The following is a 14,222-nucleotide window of genomic DNA, read 5'->3' on the forward strand; positions in this document are numbered from 1 at the left end:
GGGAGGGAGGGAGGGAGAGAGAGAGAGAGAGAGAGAGAGAGATCTTTAAAACATCAGACTGAATTCTACAGATGTGTGGACACTTACTGCAACTGTTTTGAAAATAGTTACATTTCTAACCAGCACCATTCTGAAATGTGTGAATTTCAGAATTTCAAGTCTACAGTCTATGAGACTATGAGTGTATAAGATAAAGATGGAAGATGGACCTTACTGCTTAGAGAAGGAGCATAGATATTCATTTAATCAGAATGGATATTGGAGGTTATGGAGCTGAACCAGCAGCTGGTGAGCCATCTCCTCCAGTGACAGGAGTGTTACTTGCTATTGGAGGCTGTTGGTTCAAGCGTTAAACATTGCCACTTGTCTTGTTTTTCCTAATGTTGATCCAAAATGTTAAGCCTCACCTTCATTTCCACCCTTGGCTTCTGGCTCTGCCCTCCACTCTGCATAGCAATCCTTCAAAATATTTGTGGAGAAAAAAAAATTACAATAACATCATTGTAAAGTTTTATAATTACAAATAAAGAAGAATATTGTAAACAGCTAAAAAAAATATTTGTGGAGAGATTATTCCAAGATTTACTTTAAAGAAGGAAAGGAAAAAAAACAGAGAGCACTAATATACCCACTTCTTTCAGTCCTTACAATGTGCTTTCTAGGCCTCTCTTTTAGAGGAAACATTTTAAATATATAATCATAAGAATTGACTATTTTTCTGGCAAATAATTTGCTTATGTTTAGAAAAATTTTAAAGCATAAACTCTTTTAAGCTTTTGCAATACTTCAACTTAGCTATTTTAAAATTCGATATTATTTGGCACACACACAAAAAAATATATCCACTCCAACTACCACGTTAAAGAGCGAAAATATAAAGATGAATGGCACTGTAGATCACAGCCTCTATGCACTATGCCCCACCCCATTCCTGGCTTCCAACTCCATACCTTCAGGAAATCATCAGAATAAAATTCAGAGACATCCTGACTAAAATCAAAAGGAGTAAATCCCAAAGGTAAAAAATCTGGGCCCTGAGGTAGGCTAGAAGAAGTTGGAAAGGATATTCAGACAATACCAGAACTTTCTGAGAAGAGACTTTGATTTCAGGGAGTTTAAAAAACAAAAACAAACAAAAAAACTGTTCATGCCTGGGGCTGTAGTTCCGTGGTGGAGCACTTGCCTACCAATTGTGAGGCACTGGGTTCGATCCTCAGCACCACATACAAATAAATAAATAAAAAGGTATTGTGTCCATCTACAACAAAAAATTCTAAAAAATAAAATAAAAATAAAAAATATTGAGGGTGAAATTAGGAGTCATCTAAGACAGACTTCATTGAAACCAGATTTACCTAAGGTCAGCTCTGTGGAGACTTGCAGTGGCCCCTACCTGAACACCTCCCCCGTGTGGGGGCAACCCAGAAAGAAAATCACCCTGCCTGTTACAGAACTGTGACTTTAGAAGAGCAGAGTTTCTTCCTTGGGGACTTAAAACCTGATCGAGGAAGGCTCCTTCTGGCTCTTTCTGAACTAAGCTCCGTGGCCCCTGTCATCATGTTCACAGTCTCACCAACAACCCAAGGGTTTTATAAAACATCAGACTAAACCCTAAGGATGTGTGTGGATGTGCAATATCAACTGTACGTACAATGTCACTTCTACTAATGCCACCTCCATTCCACTGGGGCCCGAGTTGAAAGCCAGGAAGTTGGGTTAAATTCTTCTTTTTCGTGCACTCCTTATATCCTAGCAGTAGTTGATTGCTGGCAGTTGTGACTCTGATATTTCTTTGTTTATGTCTCCTCTCCCTCTCTCTGGTCATTGCACCTCCAGAATGTTACAAAATGGTACTGTTTGGTCTCTCTGACCCACCCCACTAATATTTAGTTCACTCGCTGTTACTGGAATAACAACACTAAAATGTTACATTCATTGTATTACCCTCTCAATGAAAAATTTATAGTGATGTCTCATGAGATTGAAGCAGGTATTGGTTAAGGGTAGGATCTCTTCCCCTTACTCAATTGTGTGACATTGAAAAATAACTTAATCTCTCTAAGGCTCAATTTTCTCACCTATCACATGTGAATAATAATAAATAAAATAATACCAGCTTCATTGTGTTCTTATGAAAATTAAATGAGATATAATAAATATAAAATGCTTAGCAAAGTTCCTGGGACACAGTTAGTGCCCAATGATAGCACTTGCTATCAATAATGGATATAGCTTTGTTGGTGGGAAAAGGAAGAAAAATAGTCTAGTAACTAGAGAGGCTAAGGACAAATGATGTTTAGTTCAAGGCTGTCAAATTTAAAAGTCAAGATGGAACAATAAGAGATGAAAGGATTAATTGCATCTTGGAGGAAGGAATTTGGACAATAGAGTAAGTGGTAAATCTTGGAAAGGTTATGTTAAATTGGGAAGCAGGAGGGATTTTACTAACAATTGTTAAGTATTTGAATCCAACATTTGCAGATTTATTTATTCTCAGATCTTCAGAGGTTCTTCTCAGACTAGGCAAACTATAGAAATCCACTAGAGATTTATCATAGTGGCTGCGAGTTTTTGCCCTGAATTCAGACTGCATGGGTTGTGATGCTGATTTTGCCACTTTTACTAAAAGTGAAGATGGACAAGTTATTTAAATTGAGCATAATAACAGAACTATCTCACAGAATTGTTTTTGAGAAGTCAGTGAGTTAACATGCACAAAAGTTTGGCACCTGGTAAGAGGTCAAAGGATTGGCTGCTATAAATTATATATAACTATATACATTATAACCAGACATCTGAATCATTCAACAGTGCTTCTGAAAGCATAGTCCAAGGACCCTCAGGGTCTTTGAGACATTTGGGGAATATCCATGAAATCAACAATACTTTCTTGATGATTCTGCCTTTTTCACTCTCATTTTTTAATGAGTGTATAGTGAAATTTTCCAGAGGTTTTATGGTGTATAATATCACAATATATTGAGATAATATGAAAGCATAGCTTTGATGTAGCCAGACTTTAAACAATATTAAAAAAAATTATGCCACTCTTCTCACCAAATATTTTATTGTTTTAGAAGAGATGGTTTTCACAAAAATATTTAAGTTCATGTGTAATTGATTTATTGTTATTTTTACATTAACTAATAAATATTTTTAAATGTCTACATTTAGTTTCTAGTACTGTCAATAGATACAACTCATATAAACAAAAGATCTCTGGGCCTTTAGTAACTTTGAGTATAAAAGGGATCCTGAGACCAAATAAATCTGAAATGGCTGTCCTCGAACACCTCTCAGATAAAATCAGAGTTAAAGCTAAATCTAGCCCATAGGTATAGAGTTTTCTTCCCTTTGGCTAAAATCAAGTAGCTGGGTTGATATATTTTCTCTAGGAGTATGTAAGTTTGAAACTATTTCTTCATTTTAAAAAATTATTATTTTTTAGTTGTCGAAGGACATTTATTTATTTATTTATTGTCCTTAGAATTAAACCGAGTGCCTCACACATGCTAGGCAAGCACTCTACCACTGAGCCACAACCCCAGCCATTATTTCTTCATTTTTAAGCAAAACACATTCATATTTTTTCTGGCTAAAGTGAATGCAGGTCCCCAAATGTACCATGAGACATTAGACTAGAGGCCTTGCTCTATCCCACAGCAGAGAAGCTGAATAGCCTCCTTGTTATGAAAAATTTTTTTTGACTCATTGCTAATGCTTTCTACAGCAGCCTGTCTCATCTCAGTAATGTAATGATTTCTTATACATCTGTGGATATAGTGAAAATCAATCTGTTTTTAGTAGGTAATCCATCTAATTAATAAATCTGTATCATTTTTTTTTTGTAGCAAGGCCATGGAAGAACTCGTGAATACTGGTGCATCCATCATTAAGGACCAGAGGATGAACTTTAACCAGATAATAAGAGAAAAGGAACATGAAATGAACATCTACTATGGCATAGCTCAGAAACAAAAGCAAGAAGAGGCGCAGGAAGTGCTTCAGGAAGCTGAGAAAACACACCAGGCCACTCTTGGTAATGTGATGGATAAGCTGGTTAACACTCAGGGGGAGCTGCTGTCCATAGTAAACCAACTGGGAATCATGACAAACTGGAAAGATTTTCTGGAGGAGGAACTACAGGAAACCAGAGCAGCATTTCAAAAATACATCGATTATACGTTTCCTCAGCTTTCACCAGGACAAGCCGATTTTATTATGCCAGAAAGAAGGAAAACACCTTCCAATCTTCTTATGGACAATGAAGCAACTCTTGAATAGAGGTCTTTAGCTGAAATGTCTCCACATAAACAGCATTCAAAAGGCTTAATAAATTTATTTAAAACCACTATTAACCCCTGGTATTGTACAGGGTACGATTGGGCTATATACATTGCATGGAAAACCAAAATACTTAAAAGCACATTCCAGGTTATGATGAATGGTTAATTTGAATTGTCAACTTGATTGGATTAAGAGATGCCAATGATTAAAAGGCTTCTGAGTGGAAGGAACATAAACTTAGATCAGGCTAAATTATTGATATTGGCTCATTTAGCAGAGATTCTAGATGTAAGGTAATAGCTCAGTGTTTAAAAGGGTACTAATAGTTTGTGTGGCTGGTTGGCTGAAGTATGGGTTCAAAGATGGCCTATTATAAATGAGCTGGAAATGCCTGACATCCCTTGGTTTACTGTTAATGAGGGAATTCAGAGGCTCAGAGAGATTGGAATGCTGGAATAAATCTGTCATGTACAACCTTTCTCCCCATACTTGGAAGGTCCAGAAGTTGTACCCTTCATCAAAACTATAAGAAACAAATTTGTGAGGTGTCATCAGCATCCTTGAAGAGCTCTGTGGTTGCTCTTCTTTGCATGCCAGACATTACTGTGGGAACTGTGGTCTCGGGGAGGAAGGGGCCAAGTGGCAGCCCTCAGTTGCCAAAGACAGTGTGATCATAGTTACCATAATGGACAGCAAAGGGGAAGAAGTGGATGCAATGTTCTGACTCGTATAGTATAGATCTCTGGCATTGTCTAATTAATCATAGTGTCTCTAGAAGCCAAATAGATGGAAAACCCACCAAATTCTACTTGACTAATATAAGCAGGAAAATTCCAGGGCAAATTTACAAAAGTTTGCCTTAGATCATAACAACAGAGAATCATGACCCCTCAACTGCTTCCCAGATATGAGTCAATTACAGATTTAGAACTAAGATTTGAATTAAGGGGAGGCCAGGTCTCCTTGTGGAAGGACCCTGGTACAGTACCCAAAATCTGTTTTTTTACTGTTAATCTTTCTCCCATCCTTCCCCAAAGGGACCTACGGCCTTTTACCAGGGTAACTGTGTATTGGGGAAAAGGCAGTGATCAGAACTTTCAGGAACTACTAGACAGCTCTGAATTGATTCCAGGAGACCCAAAACATCATTGTGGCTCTCCAATAAAAGTAGGGGCTTATGGAGGTCAGGTGATCAATGGCGTTTTGGACAAGGTCTGACTCACAATGGGTCCAGTGGGCCCCCAAACTCATCTTGTGTTTATTTCCCTAGTCCCAGAATGTGTAATCAGGATAGATATTCTTAGCACTTGGCAAAACTCCCACATTGGTTCTCTAACCTGTGGAGTGAGGACTGTTATGGTGGAAAAAGCTAAATGGAAGCCTCTGGAGTTTCCTATACCTGGGAAAATAGTGAATCAAAAGCAGCATCGCATCACAGGAGGGATTGCAGAGATTGGTGCCACCATCAAGGACTTGAAGGATGCGGGGCTGGTGATTCCCACAACATCCCCATGTAACTCTCCTGTTTGGCCTGTGCAGAAGATAGATGGGTCTTGGGGAATGACAGTTGATTATCATAAGCTTAATCAGGTGGTGACTCCAGTTGCCGCTGCTGTACCAGATGTGGTTTCTTCACTTGAGCAGATTAATACATCTCCTGGTACCTGGTATGTGGCTATTGATTTGGCATGTGCTTTTTTCCTCCATCTCAGTGCATAAGGACCACAAGAAATGATTTGCTTTCAGCTGGCAAGGCCAGCAATATACCTTCAACTGTCCTTCCTCAGGGGTATGTCAGCTCCAGCACTGTGTCACAGCTTAGTCCACAGAGACTTGTTCATCTTTCTCTTCCACAGTGTATTACACTGGTCCATTATATCAATGACATTATGTTGATTACTGAGCAGGAGGTAGCAATCACTTTGAACTTGCTAGTGGAGCATTTGCGTATCAGAGGATGGGAAATAAATCCCACTAAAATTCAAGGGCCTTCAACTTCAGTAAAGTTTCTAGGAGTCCAGTGGTGGGGCCTACCGAGATATTTCTTCTAACGTAGAGGATAAGTTATTGCATCTGGCCTCTCCTACAAATAAAAAAGAAGCACAACACCTGGTAGATTTGGGAGGCAGCAGATTCCATACGTGGGTGTTACTTCAGCCCATCTACCAAGTGACTAGAAAAACTTCTTGCTTTGACTGGGGTCCAGAACAGGACCAGACTCCTATGCAGGCTGCTCTGCCACTTGGACCATATGACCCAGCTGACTAAATGGTATTTGAAGTGTCAGTGGCATTGTCTGGAATCTTTGGCAGGCCCCCATCGGTGAATCACAGAAGAGGCCATTGGGATTTTGGAGCAAGGCCCTGCCATCATCTTCAGATGTGGCAGTTATGCATGGGCTCAGCAGCATGGACTTCCACTCACTAAGGCTGGTTTGGCTACAGCCACTGCTGAGTGTTCAATCTGCCAGCAGCAGAGACTGACGCTAAACCCCTAATATGGCATCATTCCCTGGGGAGATCAGCCAGCAACTTGGTGGCAAGTTGATTATATTGGACCACTTTCATCATGGAAGGGGCAGCTGTTGTCCTTATTCTGGGTGTGGCTATGCCTTTCCTGCATGTAGTGCTTCAGCCAAAACCACCATCTGTGGATTTACAGAATGCCTATCCATAGTCATGGTATTCCACATAGCATTGCTTTGGACCAAGGAACTCACTTCACATCCAAAGAATGAGGCAATGGCTCATGCTCATGGGATTCACTGGTCTTGCCATGTTCCCCACCATCCTGAAGGAGCTGATTTGATAGAACTATGGAATGGACTCTTGAAGATGCAGTTACAGTGCCAGCTAGGTGGTAGTACGTTGCAGGGCTGGGGCAAGGTTCTTCAGAAGGCTGTGTATACTCTGAATCAGCATCCACTATATAGTACTGTCTCTCCTATTGCTAGAATTCATGGGTCCAGGAATCAAGGAGTGGAGAAAGGAATGGTACCACTCACCCTTAACCCGAGTCACCCACAAGGAAAGTTATCGCTTCCTGTCCCTGATCGTGGGCCTAGAAGTCTTAGTTCCAGAAGCAGGAATGCTTCTGCCAGGAAATACAACAATGATTTCATTAAACTGAAGTTAAGACTTTCCCCTGGCCACTTTGAGCTCCTCATGTCTCTGAGTCAACAGGCTAATAAGGGAGTTATGGTGCTGGTGATTGATCCAGATTACCAAGGGGACATTGGACTGTTATTTCACAATAGAGGTAAGGAAGCATACTCCCGGAAGTGCAGGAGATCTCTTAGGGTATCTCTTTATATTACCCTGTCAATGAGAAACTACCACAACCCAATCCAGGCAAGACAACAAATGTCTCAGGCCCTTCAGGAATTAAGGTGTGGGTCACACCTCCAGATAAAGAACCAAGACCTGCTGAGGTGCTTGCTGAAGGTAGAGAGAATACAAAATGGCTAGTAGAAGAGTCATAAATACCGAATATGGCCACATGACCAGTTACAGAAACCAGGATTGTAATTGCCATTGAATATTTCTTATTCCATTAAGAATACGTTTGTGCATACTTACATATGAATTAAGAGGAATTGATTGTTACTTTCCTGTTACTCATCATGTAATGTAATATTAATTGGCTTAACATTAGTAATGTCTTTGCTTTTTTTTTCTATTCTCGGAAAAGAACTAGTGCGTTTTCTGTTGTCAGAAGAATAGTTATGCTAGGCGGAATTATGACCTTGTTATTTGTTTATTTCGAGATTAAGTATGATGTAAAAAGTCATATTTGGATATCAAGTTGACAAAGAGCAGACTTGTTAATTTGAAGTGTCAACTGGATTGGATTAAGAGATGCCAATGATTAAGAGGTTTCTGAGTGTGTCATTGAGGGTGTTTCTAGGTATGATTGGCATGTGAATAGCCAACTGAAGTGGAGACCCACAGGATGGTGAATTGGACAAAATAAAAGTTGGAAGAACAAGGAAGCAGCAGCAGATGCAAGCTTAAGTCTTCTTATTTTTTTTTAAGACACAATACCTTTATTTTTATGTGGTGCTAAGGATTGAACACAGTGCCTTTCATATGTAAGCACTCTACCACTGAGCTACAACCCCAGCTCTTGATCCTTCCTTTTTTTTTTTTGTCTTGTTTTTATTTATTTATTTATTTGTTTATTTATTTATATATAACAGTGGAATACATTACAATTCTTATTACACATATAGAGCACAATTTTTTATATCTCTGGTTGCATATAAAGTATATTCACACCAATTCATGTCTTCATACATGTACTTTGGATAAAAGTGATCATCACGTTCCACCATCATTTCTAACCTCCCCTTCCCCTCCAGCCCCTCTGCCCTATCTAGAGTTCATCTATTCCTCCCATGTTCCTCTCCCTATCCCACTAAGAATCAGCCTCCTTGTATCAAGAAAACATTGGGCATTTGGTTATTTGAGATTGCTAACTTCACTTATCATTATATTCTCTAACTTCATCCATTTACCTGCAAATGCCATGATTTCATTCTCTTTTATTGCTAAGTAAAATTCCATTGTGTATATATAACACATTTTTTTTATCCGTTCATCTATTGAAGGGCATCTAGGTTAGTTCCACAGTTTAGCTATTGTGAATTGTGCTGCTATAAACTTTGATGTGGCTGTGTCTCTGTAGTATGGTTTTTATAAGTACTTTTGGTATTGACCAAGGAGATGGATAGTTGGATCAAATGGTGGTTCCATTCCCAATTTTCCAAGAAATCTCCATACTGCTTTCCATATTGGCTGTACCAGTTTGCAGTCCCACCAGCACTGTATGAGTGTACCTTTTGTCCCACATCCTTACCAACACTTATTTTTGTTTGTCTTCATAATAGCTGCCATTCTGATTGGAGTGAGATGAAATCTTAGTTTTCCTTTAAAGGTTTTGTAGAACTCGGCTGTGTATCCATCAGGTCCTAGGCTTTCTTGGTTGGTAGGCTTTTGAAGGCATCTTCTATTTCATCACTTGAAATTGATCTGTTTAAATTGTGTATATCATCCTGATTCAATTTGGGCAAATTATATGACTGTAGACAACTTTATTTATTTTTTCAAAGAACCAATCTTTTGTTCTGTCAATTATTTATTTTGTTTCAATTTCATTGATTTCAGCTCTGATTTTAATTATTTCCTGTCTTCTATTGCTTTTGGTGTTGATTTGTTCTTCTTCTTTTAGGGCTTTGAGATATAATGTTAAGTCATTTATTTGTTGACTTTTTCTACTTTTAAGGAATAAACTCCATGCAATGAACTTTACTCTTAGAACTGCTTTCATAGTGTCCCAGAGATTTTATCTTATTTTTTTAAGAGAGAGAGAGAGAGAGAATTTTAATATTTATTCTTCAGTTTTTGGCGGACACAACATCTTTTATTTGTATGTGGTGCTGAGGATCGAACCCGGGCCGCACGCATGCCAGGCAAGTGTGCTACTGCTTGAGCCACATCCCCAGCCCCCCAGAGATTTTAATATGTGGTATCTGTGTTCTCATTCACCTCTAAAATTAATTTTTAATCTCCTCCTTGATGTCTTCTGCAGCCCATTGTTCATTCAGTAGCATATTATTTAGTCTCCAGGAGTTGGAGTGGATTTTATTTCTTATTTTATCATTGATTTCTAATTTCATTCCATTATGATCTGATAGAATTCAGGATAATACTTTTTGCTCCATTTTTTTTTATATTTGCTAAGAGTTGCTGTGTGGCATAATATATGGTCTATTTTAGAGAAGGATCCATGTGCTGCCGAGAAGGAAGTGTATTCTCTCATTGAAGGATGAAATATTCTATATATGTCAGTTAAGTCTAAGTTATTGATTGTATTATTGAGTTCTATAGTTTCTTTGTTCAGCTTTTGTTTGGAAGAGCTATCTAGTGATGAAAGAGGTGTGTTAAGGTCACCCAAAATTATTATGTTGTGGTCTATTTGACTCTTGTACTTGAGAAGAGTTTGTTTGATGAATGTAGATGCTTCATTGTTTGGGGCATATATATTTATAATTGTTAAGTCTTTTGGTGTATGGTTCCCTTGAGCATTATGTAGTGTCCTTCTTTATCCTTTTTAATTGACTTTAGTTTGAAGTCTACTTTATTTGATATAAGGATGGAAACCCCTGCTTGCTTCTGTAGTCTATGTGAGTGGTAGATTTTTCCCTACCCTTCACCTTCAGTCTGTGGATGTCTTTTCCTATGAGATGATTCTCTTGGAGGCAGCAAATTATTGGGTCTTTTTTTTAGATCCAATCTGCTAGTCTATGTCTTTAGATTGGTGAGTTTAGGCCATTAACATTCAGGGTTATTATTGAGACACGATTTGTATTCCCAGCCATTTTTGTTTATTTTTGCTATTTAATGTGACTCGGTTTCTCCTCTGATTAGATTTTCTTTTAGTATAATACCTCTCTCTGCTGGTTTTCATCATTGTTTTTCATTTCCTCTTCTTGGAATATTTTGCTGAGGATGTTCTGTACTGCAGACTTTCTAGTTGTAAATTCTTTTAACTTTTGTTTATCATGTAAAGTTTTTATTTTATCATTAAAGCTTAGTTTTGCTGAATATAAGATTCTTGGTTGGCATCCATTTCCTTTCAGAGCTTGGTATATGTTGTTCCATGATCTCCTGGCTTTGAGCGTCTGGGTTGAAAAATCTGCTGAGATATGGTCTCCCCCTATATGTGATCTGATTCCTCTCTTGCAGCTTTTAAGATTCTATCCTTATTCTGTATGCTAGTCATTTTCATTATAATGTGCCTTGGTGTAGATCTGTTGTAATTTTGTGCATTTGGTGTCCTATAAGCCTCTTGTATTTGGTTTTCCAATTCATTCTTCATGCTTGGGAAATTTTCTGATATTATCTCATAGAAGAGATTGTGCATTCCTTTGGTTTGAAACTCTGTGCCTTCCTCTATCCCAATAACTCTTAGATTTGGACTTTTGATGCTGCCCCATAATTCTTGTATGTTCTGTTCATGGTTTCTTACTATCCTCACTGATCAACTTTATTTTCCAGGTTGTATACTTTGTCTTCATTATCTGACATTCTTTCTTCCAAGTGATCTAGTCTGTTGGTTATGCTTTCTATTGACTTTTTTATTTGGTTTATTGTATCATTCATTTCAAGACTTTCCGTTTTTTTTTTCAGTCTCTATATCTCTCTTGAAGTAATCTTTTGCTCCTGTATTTGCTCTCTTATCTCATTGTTGGAATGATTAATTTTTGCCTATATTTGTTCATTTAGGTCATTCTTTAATTCACAGATCATTTTAATTATGAATCTTCTAAACTCCTTCTCTGACATTTCATCAACTTCACTATACATGGCTTCTGTTATTGTAGTATCCTGGTTTGTTTGGGGCACTTTCTTCCCTTGTTTTTTCATGTTGTCTATGTGTCTTCCTTTCTTGCAGTGTGGATATGAGATATTACAGTTTCTTTCCTATATTCTTGTAGTACCCATGCAGATTGTCTCTACCTCACCTTGATGTTGGGCTTCCAGATCCTGCAGGTGTCCCTCAGTGTATGCTACTGCATCTAAGGTTGGTGGCAATAGCAGAGGTAACTCAAGATAATAGTTAAGGTGCCCCAGGATGGAAGCAATGTCTTACAGAGAAGGGGCTACAAGACTGGGCCTCACACTCCCTTTGGGATGCCTGTTCTGAGATGCAGCTGCTTGTAGGCCCTATCTGTTGTCAAAAAGTTAGGGGTTACTATGTGGGAAAGGCTATGGAGATGACTGCAGTGTCCCAAGATGAAAGTGGATTAGGCTTAGGCTCACAGGTGGGGGTTGGGGGGATGAACTCGGACCCACCCTGGACCTGGGTCCTGCACAAGTCAGTGTGGACAGATCTGGGCCTGCCTGACTCTTGCAGTAGTCTGCTGGACCGAAAGGGTGGTCCTATGCCAGAGGCTAGGCTCTGGAGGGTGTCTGCCCCATCAGTGGAGGGATGGACCAGGGCCTACTTTGAGCCTGGGTCCTCTGCAGGCTGGTGTCCCTCAATCCTTATTGAACAGGTTCTTAATTACTGCTGTGATCACCTGAGGATATCAGACTTTTACTTCTTCACTCTTCCAAAGCAGACTCTGCCACTGATTGTCCAGGGAGTTTCCAAAAGTGTTCAATCTCAGACTAGAGTAGCACAACTAACCCTCTTGTTCTGGGGCTTCAGCCTTTTGAACAGCACAGCTACTGATTTCCAGCTCTCCAGCCTGCAGACGGTCTGTGGACTGACTATCTAGCTTCTGGTGATGTAAGACAATCTAATAAGTCCACTTTTCATAATCATACTTCCTGTAGATTCTGTTCCTCTAGAGAATCCTGACTAATACAAATACCAAGTCTAATGTAGGAGAGAAAACAGGGAGCGGAATTATACTAATAAGGAGGGAAATGTTTCCCAGAGAAAATCTAAACACTTTTGTGTCTAACTTTGTTCACTTCTAGGTCAGACATAAGTATTTTAGCATCTGTTGCAGTGAAGAGACATGTCCTTTGTCCCGACTGGCAGGACACATCAACGTGGGCGGCGAACCTAGGTGGGGAGGAATGAAGGGACAAGAGACATGAGGGATGACAGCAAGACAGGAGTTCTGATCAAGCTGCAAACTTTTATTGTTCACACAGGGGTATTTATATGCTGGGGATGGGGAAGCTCTCTAATCAGCAGTTGCTGGATGTGGGTGGTAAAACTGCCAGCTGCAGGATGTCTGATGATCCTGATAACCGCAGGATGTTTCAGGAAGATAGGTAGCTGCAGGATGTCTCCCAGGCAGGATGTCTCCCAGGGGGCTGTTTCTTGTAACTGTCAGGCTATTCTTTGAAGGAGAATTTCCTTCTAGCCCCTGACAGTCCTTACATTGTTCCTATTGTGGAGAGGTACGTTAACTTCTAGTAGAAAGATTATTACTTGGGAAACTTGAATAGCATTGTGCTACACGACCTGTGCATAACCAGTTCTCCATATGCAGGCTGTGAGCAAGCAGGGAAAATAAAAGTCTAAAGAAATATTAAGAAATAAGACAAAAGACACAAAAAGCTGAATAGCAGGATCCAGTGGGGGCCAGTTCTAGTAGAAATTGGATTTAACAATAAAATGGAGCTCTTTATTTATATGGGTAGGAACACCAATGGGATTCAGTGTGAAAAACTTCCTGAGGATTTGTTTACATTAACCAGTGTTGGATTTTGTAATGGTAAAAGTAGCAACTTATTTACAACTGCATCATGCATTCTATTATTATCCTCAGTGTTTAACTTTCTGAAATTTCAGGACAACTGCAATTCAGATTAATTGGTAAATAACATTAGGATAATGCTTTACACTGCTTTTTCATGTACATTGTTCTCAAAACAATCTTTAAGACAGGACAGAGGGTGCTATCCCATTTTGTTGTTGTTGTTGTTTATAGATGATAAAAATGGCCATGTACTAACTGACATGGTAGGTATTTTAAACACGTTTATTTAATCCTCACAATTACTTTTGGGAGCAAACTTTATTGCTCCCAATTTAAAGGAAAACCAAGGCTCACAGAGATTAAATAACTTTTCCCAGAGCACACTGGCTAGTAAGTGACAGAATTAGAATTCATAATATTACAAGGTTCAGGCAGATGGATACGTGAGATAGATGGATACGTGAGATAGAGGTTTTCAGTATTGAATACATAGTGACAGCAACCAATAGCACACTGAGCACATTATGCATAGACTCATTCATGAATTGGCCAGATGAGATGGCACAAACCTATAATCCCAGCAGCTTAGGAGGCTGAGGCAGGAGGATCAAGTGTTCAAAGCCAACCTCAGCAACTTAGTCTTAAGCAACTCAGCACCTCTTATTAAAAAAAAAAAAAAAAATTCTGGTACCAAAAAAAAAAAAAAAAAACT

General features: G+C 38.9%; 1 protein-coding gene, 1 long non-coding RNA gene and 1 pseudogene across 4 annotated transcripts in view; all 3 read left to right on the forward strand.

Annotated features, from left to right (window-relative positions):
- The window catches only part of CUNH6orf163 (chromosome unknown C6orf163 homolog), an 18,686-nt gene extending 14,332 nt beyond the window's left edge, over nt 1-4,354 (forward strand). For all 3 annotated transcript variants that reach the window (XM_015499162.2, XM_015499169.2, XM_048806073.1), the window contains one exon: nt 3,852-4,354. In XM_015499162.2, the coding sequence (XP_015354648.1) occupies nt 3,852-4,284 (433 nt within the window). In that variant the 3' untranslated portion in view covers nt 4,285-4,354. The remainder of the gene's footprint in view (nt 1-3,851) is intronic.
- An 815-nt stretch (nt 4,355-5,169) lies between these two features.
- Nucleotides 5,170-7,940, forward strand: LOC107153657 (annotated as a pseudogene).
- Nucleotides 7,941-13,078: 5,138 nt separating this feature from the next.
- LOC125617756 overlaps nt 13,079-14,222 on the forward strand; it is a 16,351-nt gene continuing 15,207 nt past the window's right edge. Inside the window, exon 1 of the long non-coding RNA XR_007348877.1 lies at nt 13,079-14,121. This is a non-coding gene — a long non-coding RNA (uncharacterized LOC125617756). The remainder of the gene's footprint in view (nt 14,122-14,222) is intronic.

The sequence above is a fragment of the Marmota marmota genome, unplaced genomic scaffold, assembly GCF_001458135.2.
Source record: "Marmota marmota marmota unplaced genomic scaffold, marMar, whole genome shotgun sequence".
Classification (NCBI taxonomy): domain Eukaryota; kingdom Metazoa; phylum Chordata; class Mammalia; order Rodentia; family Sciuridae; genus Marmota; species Marmota marmota.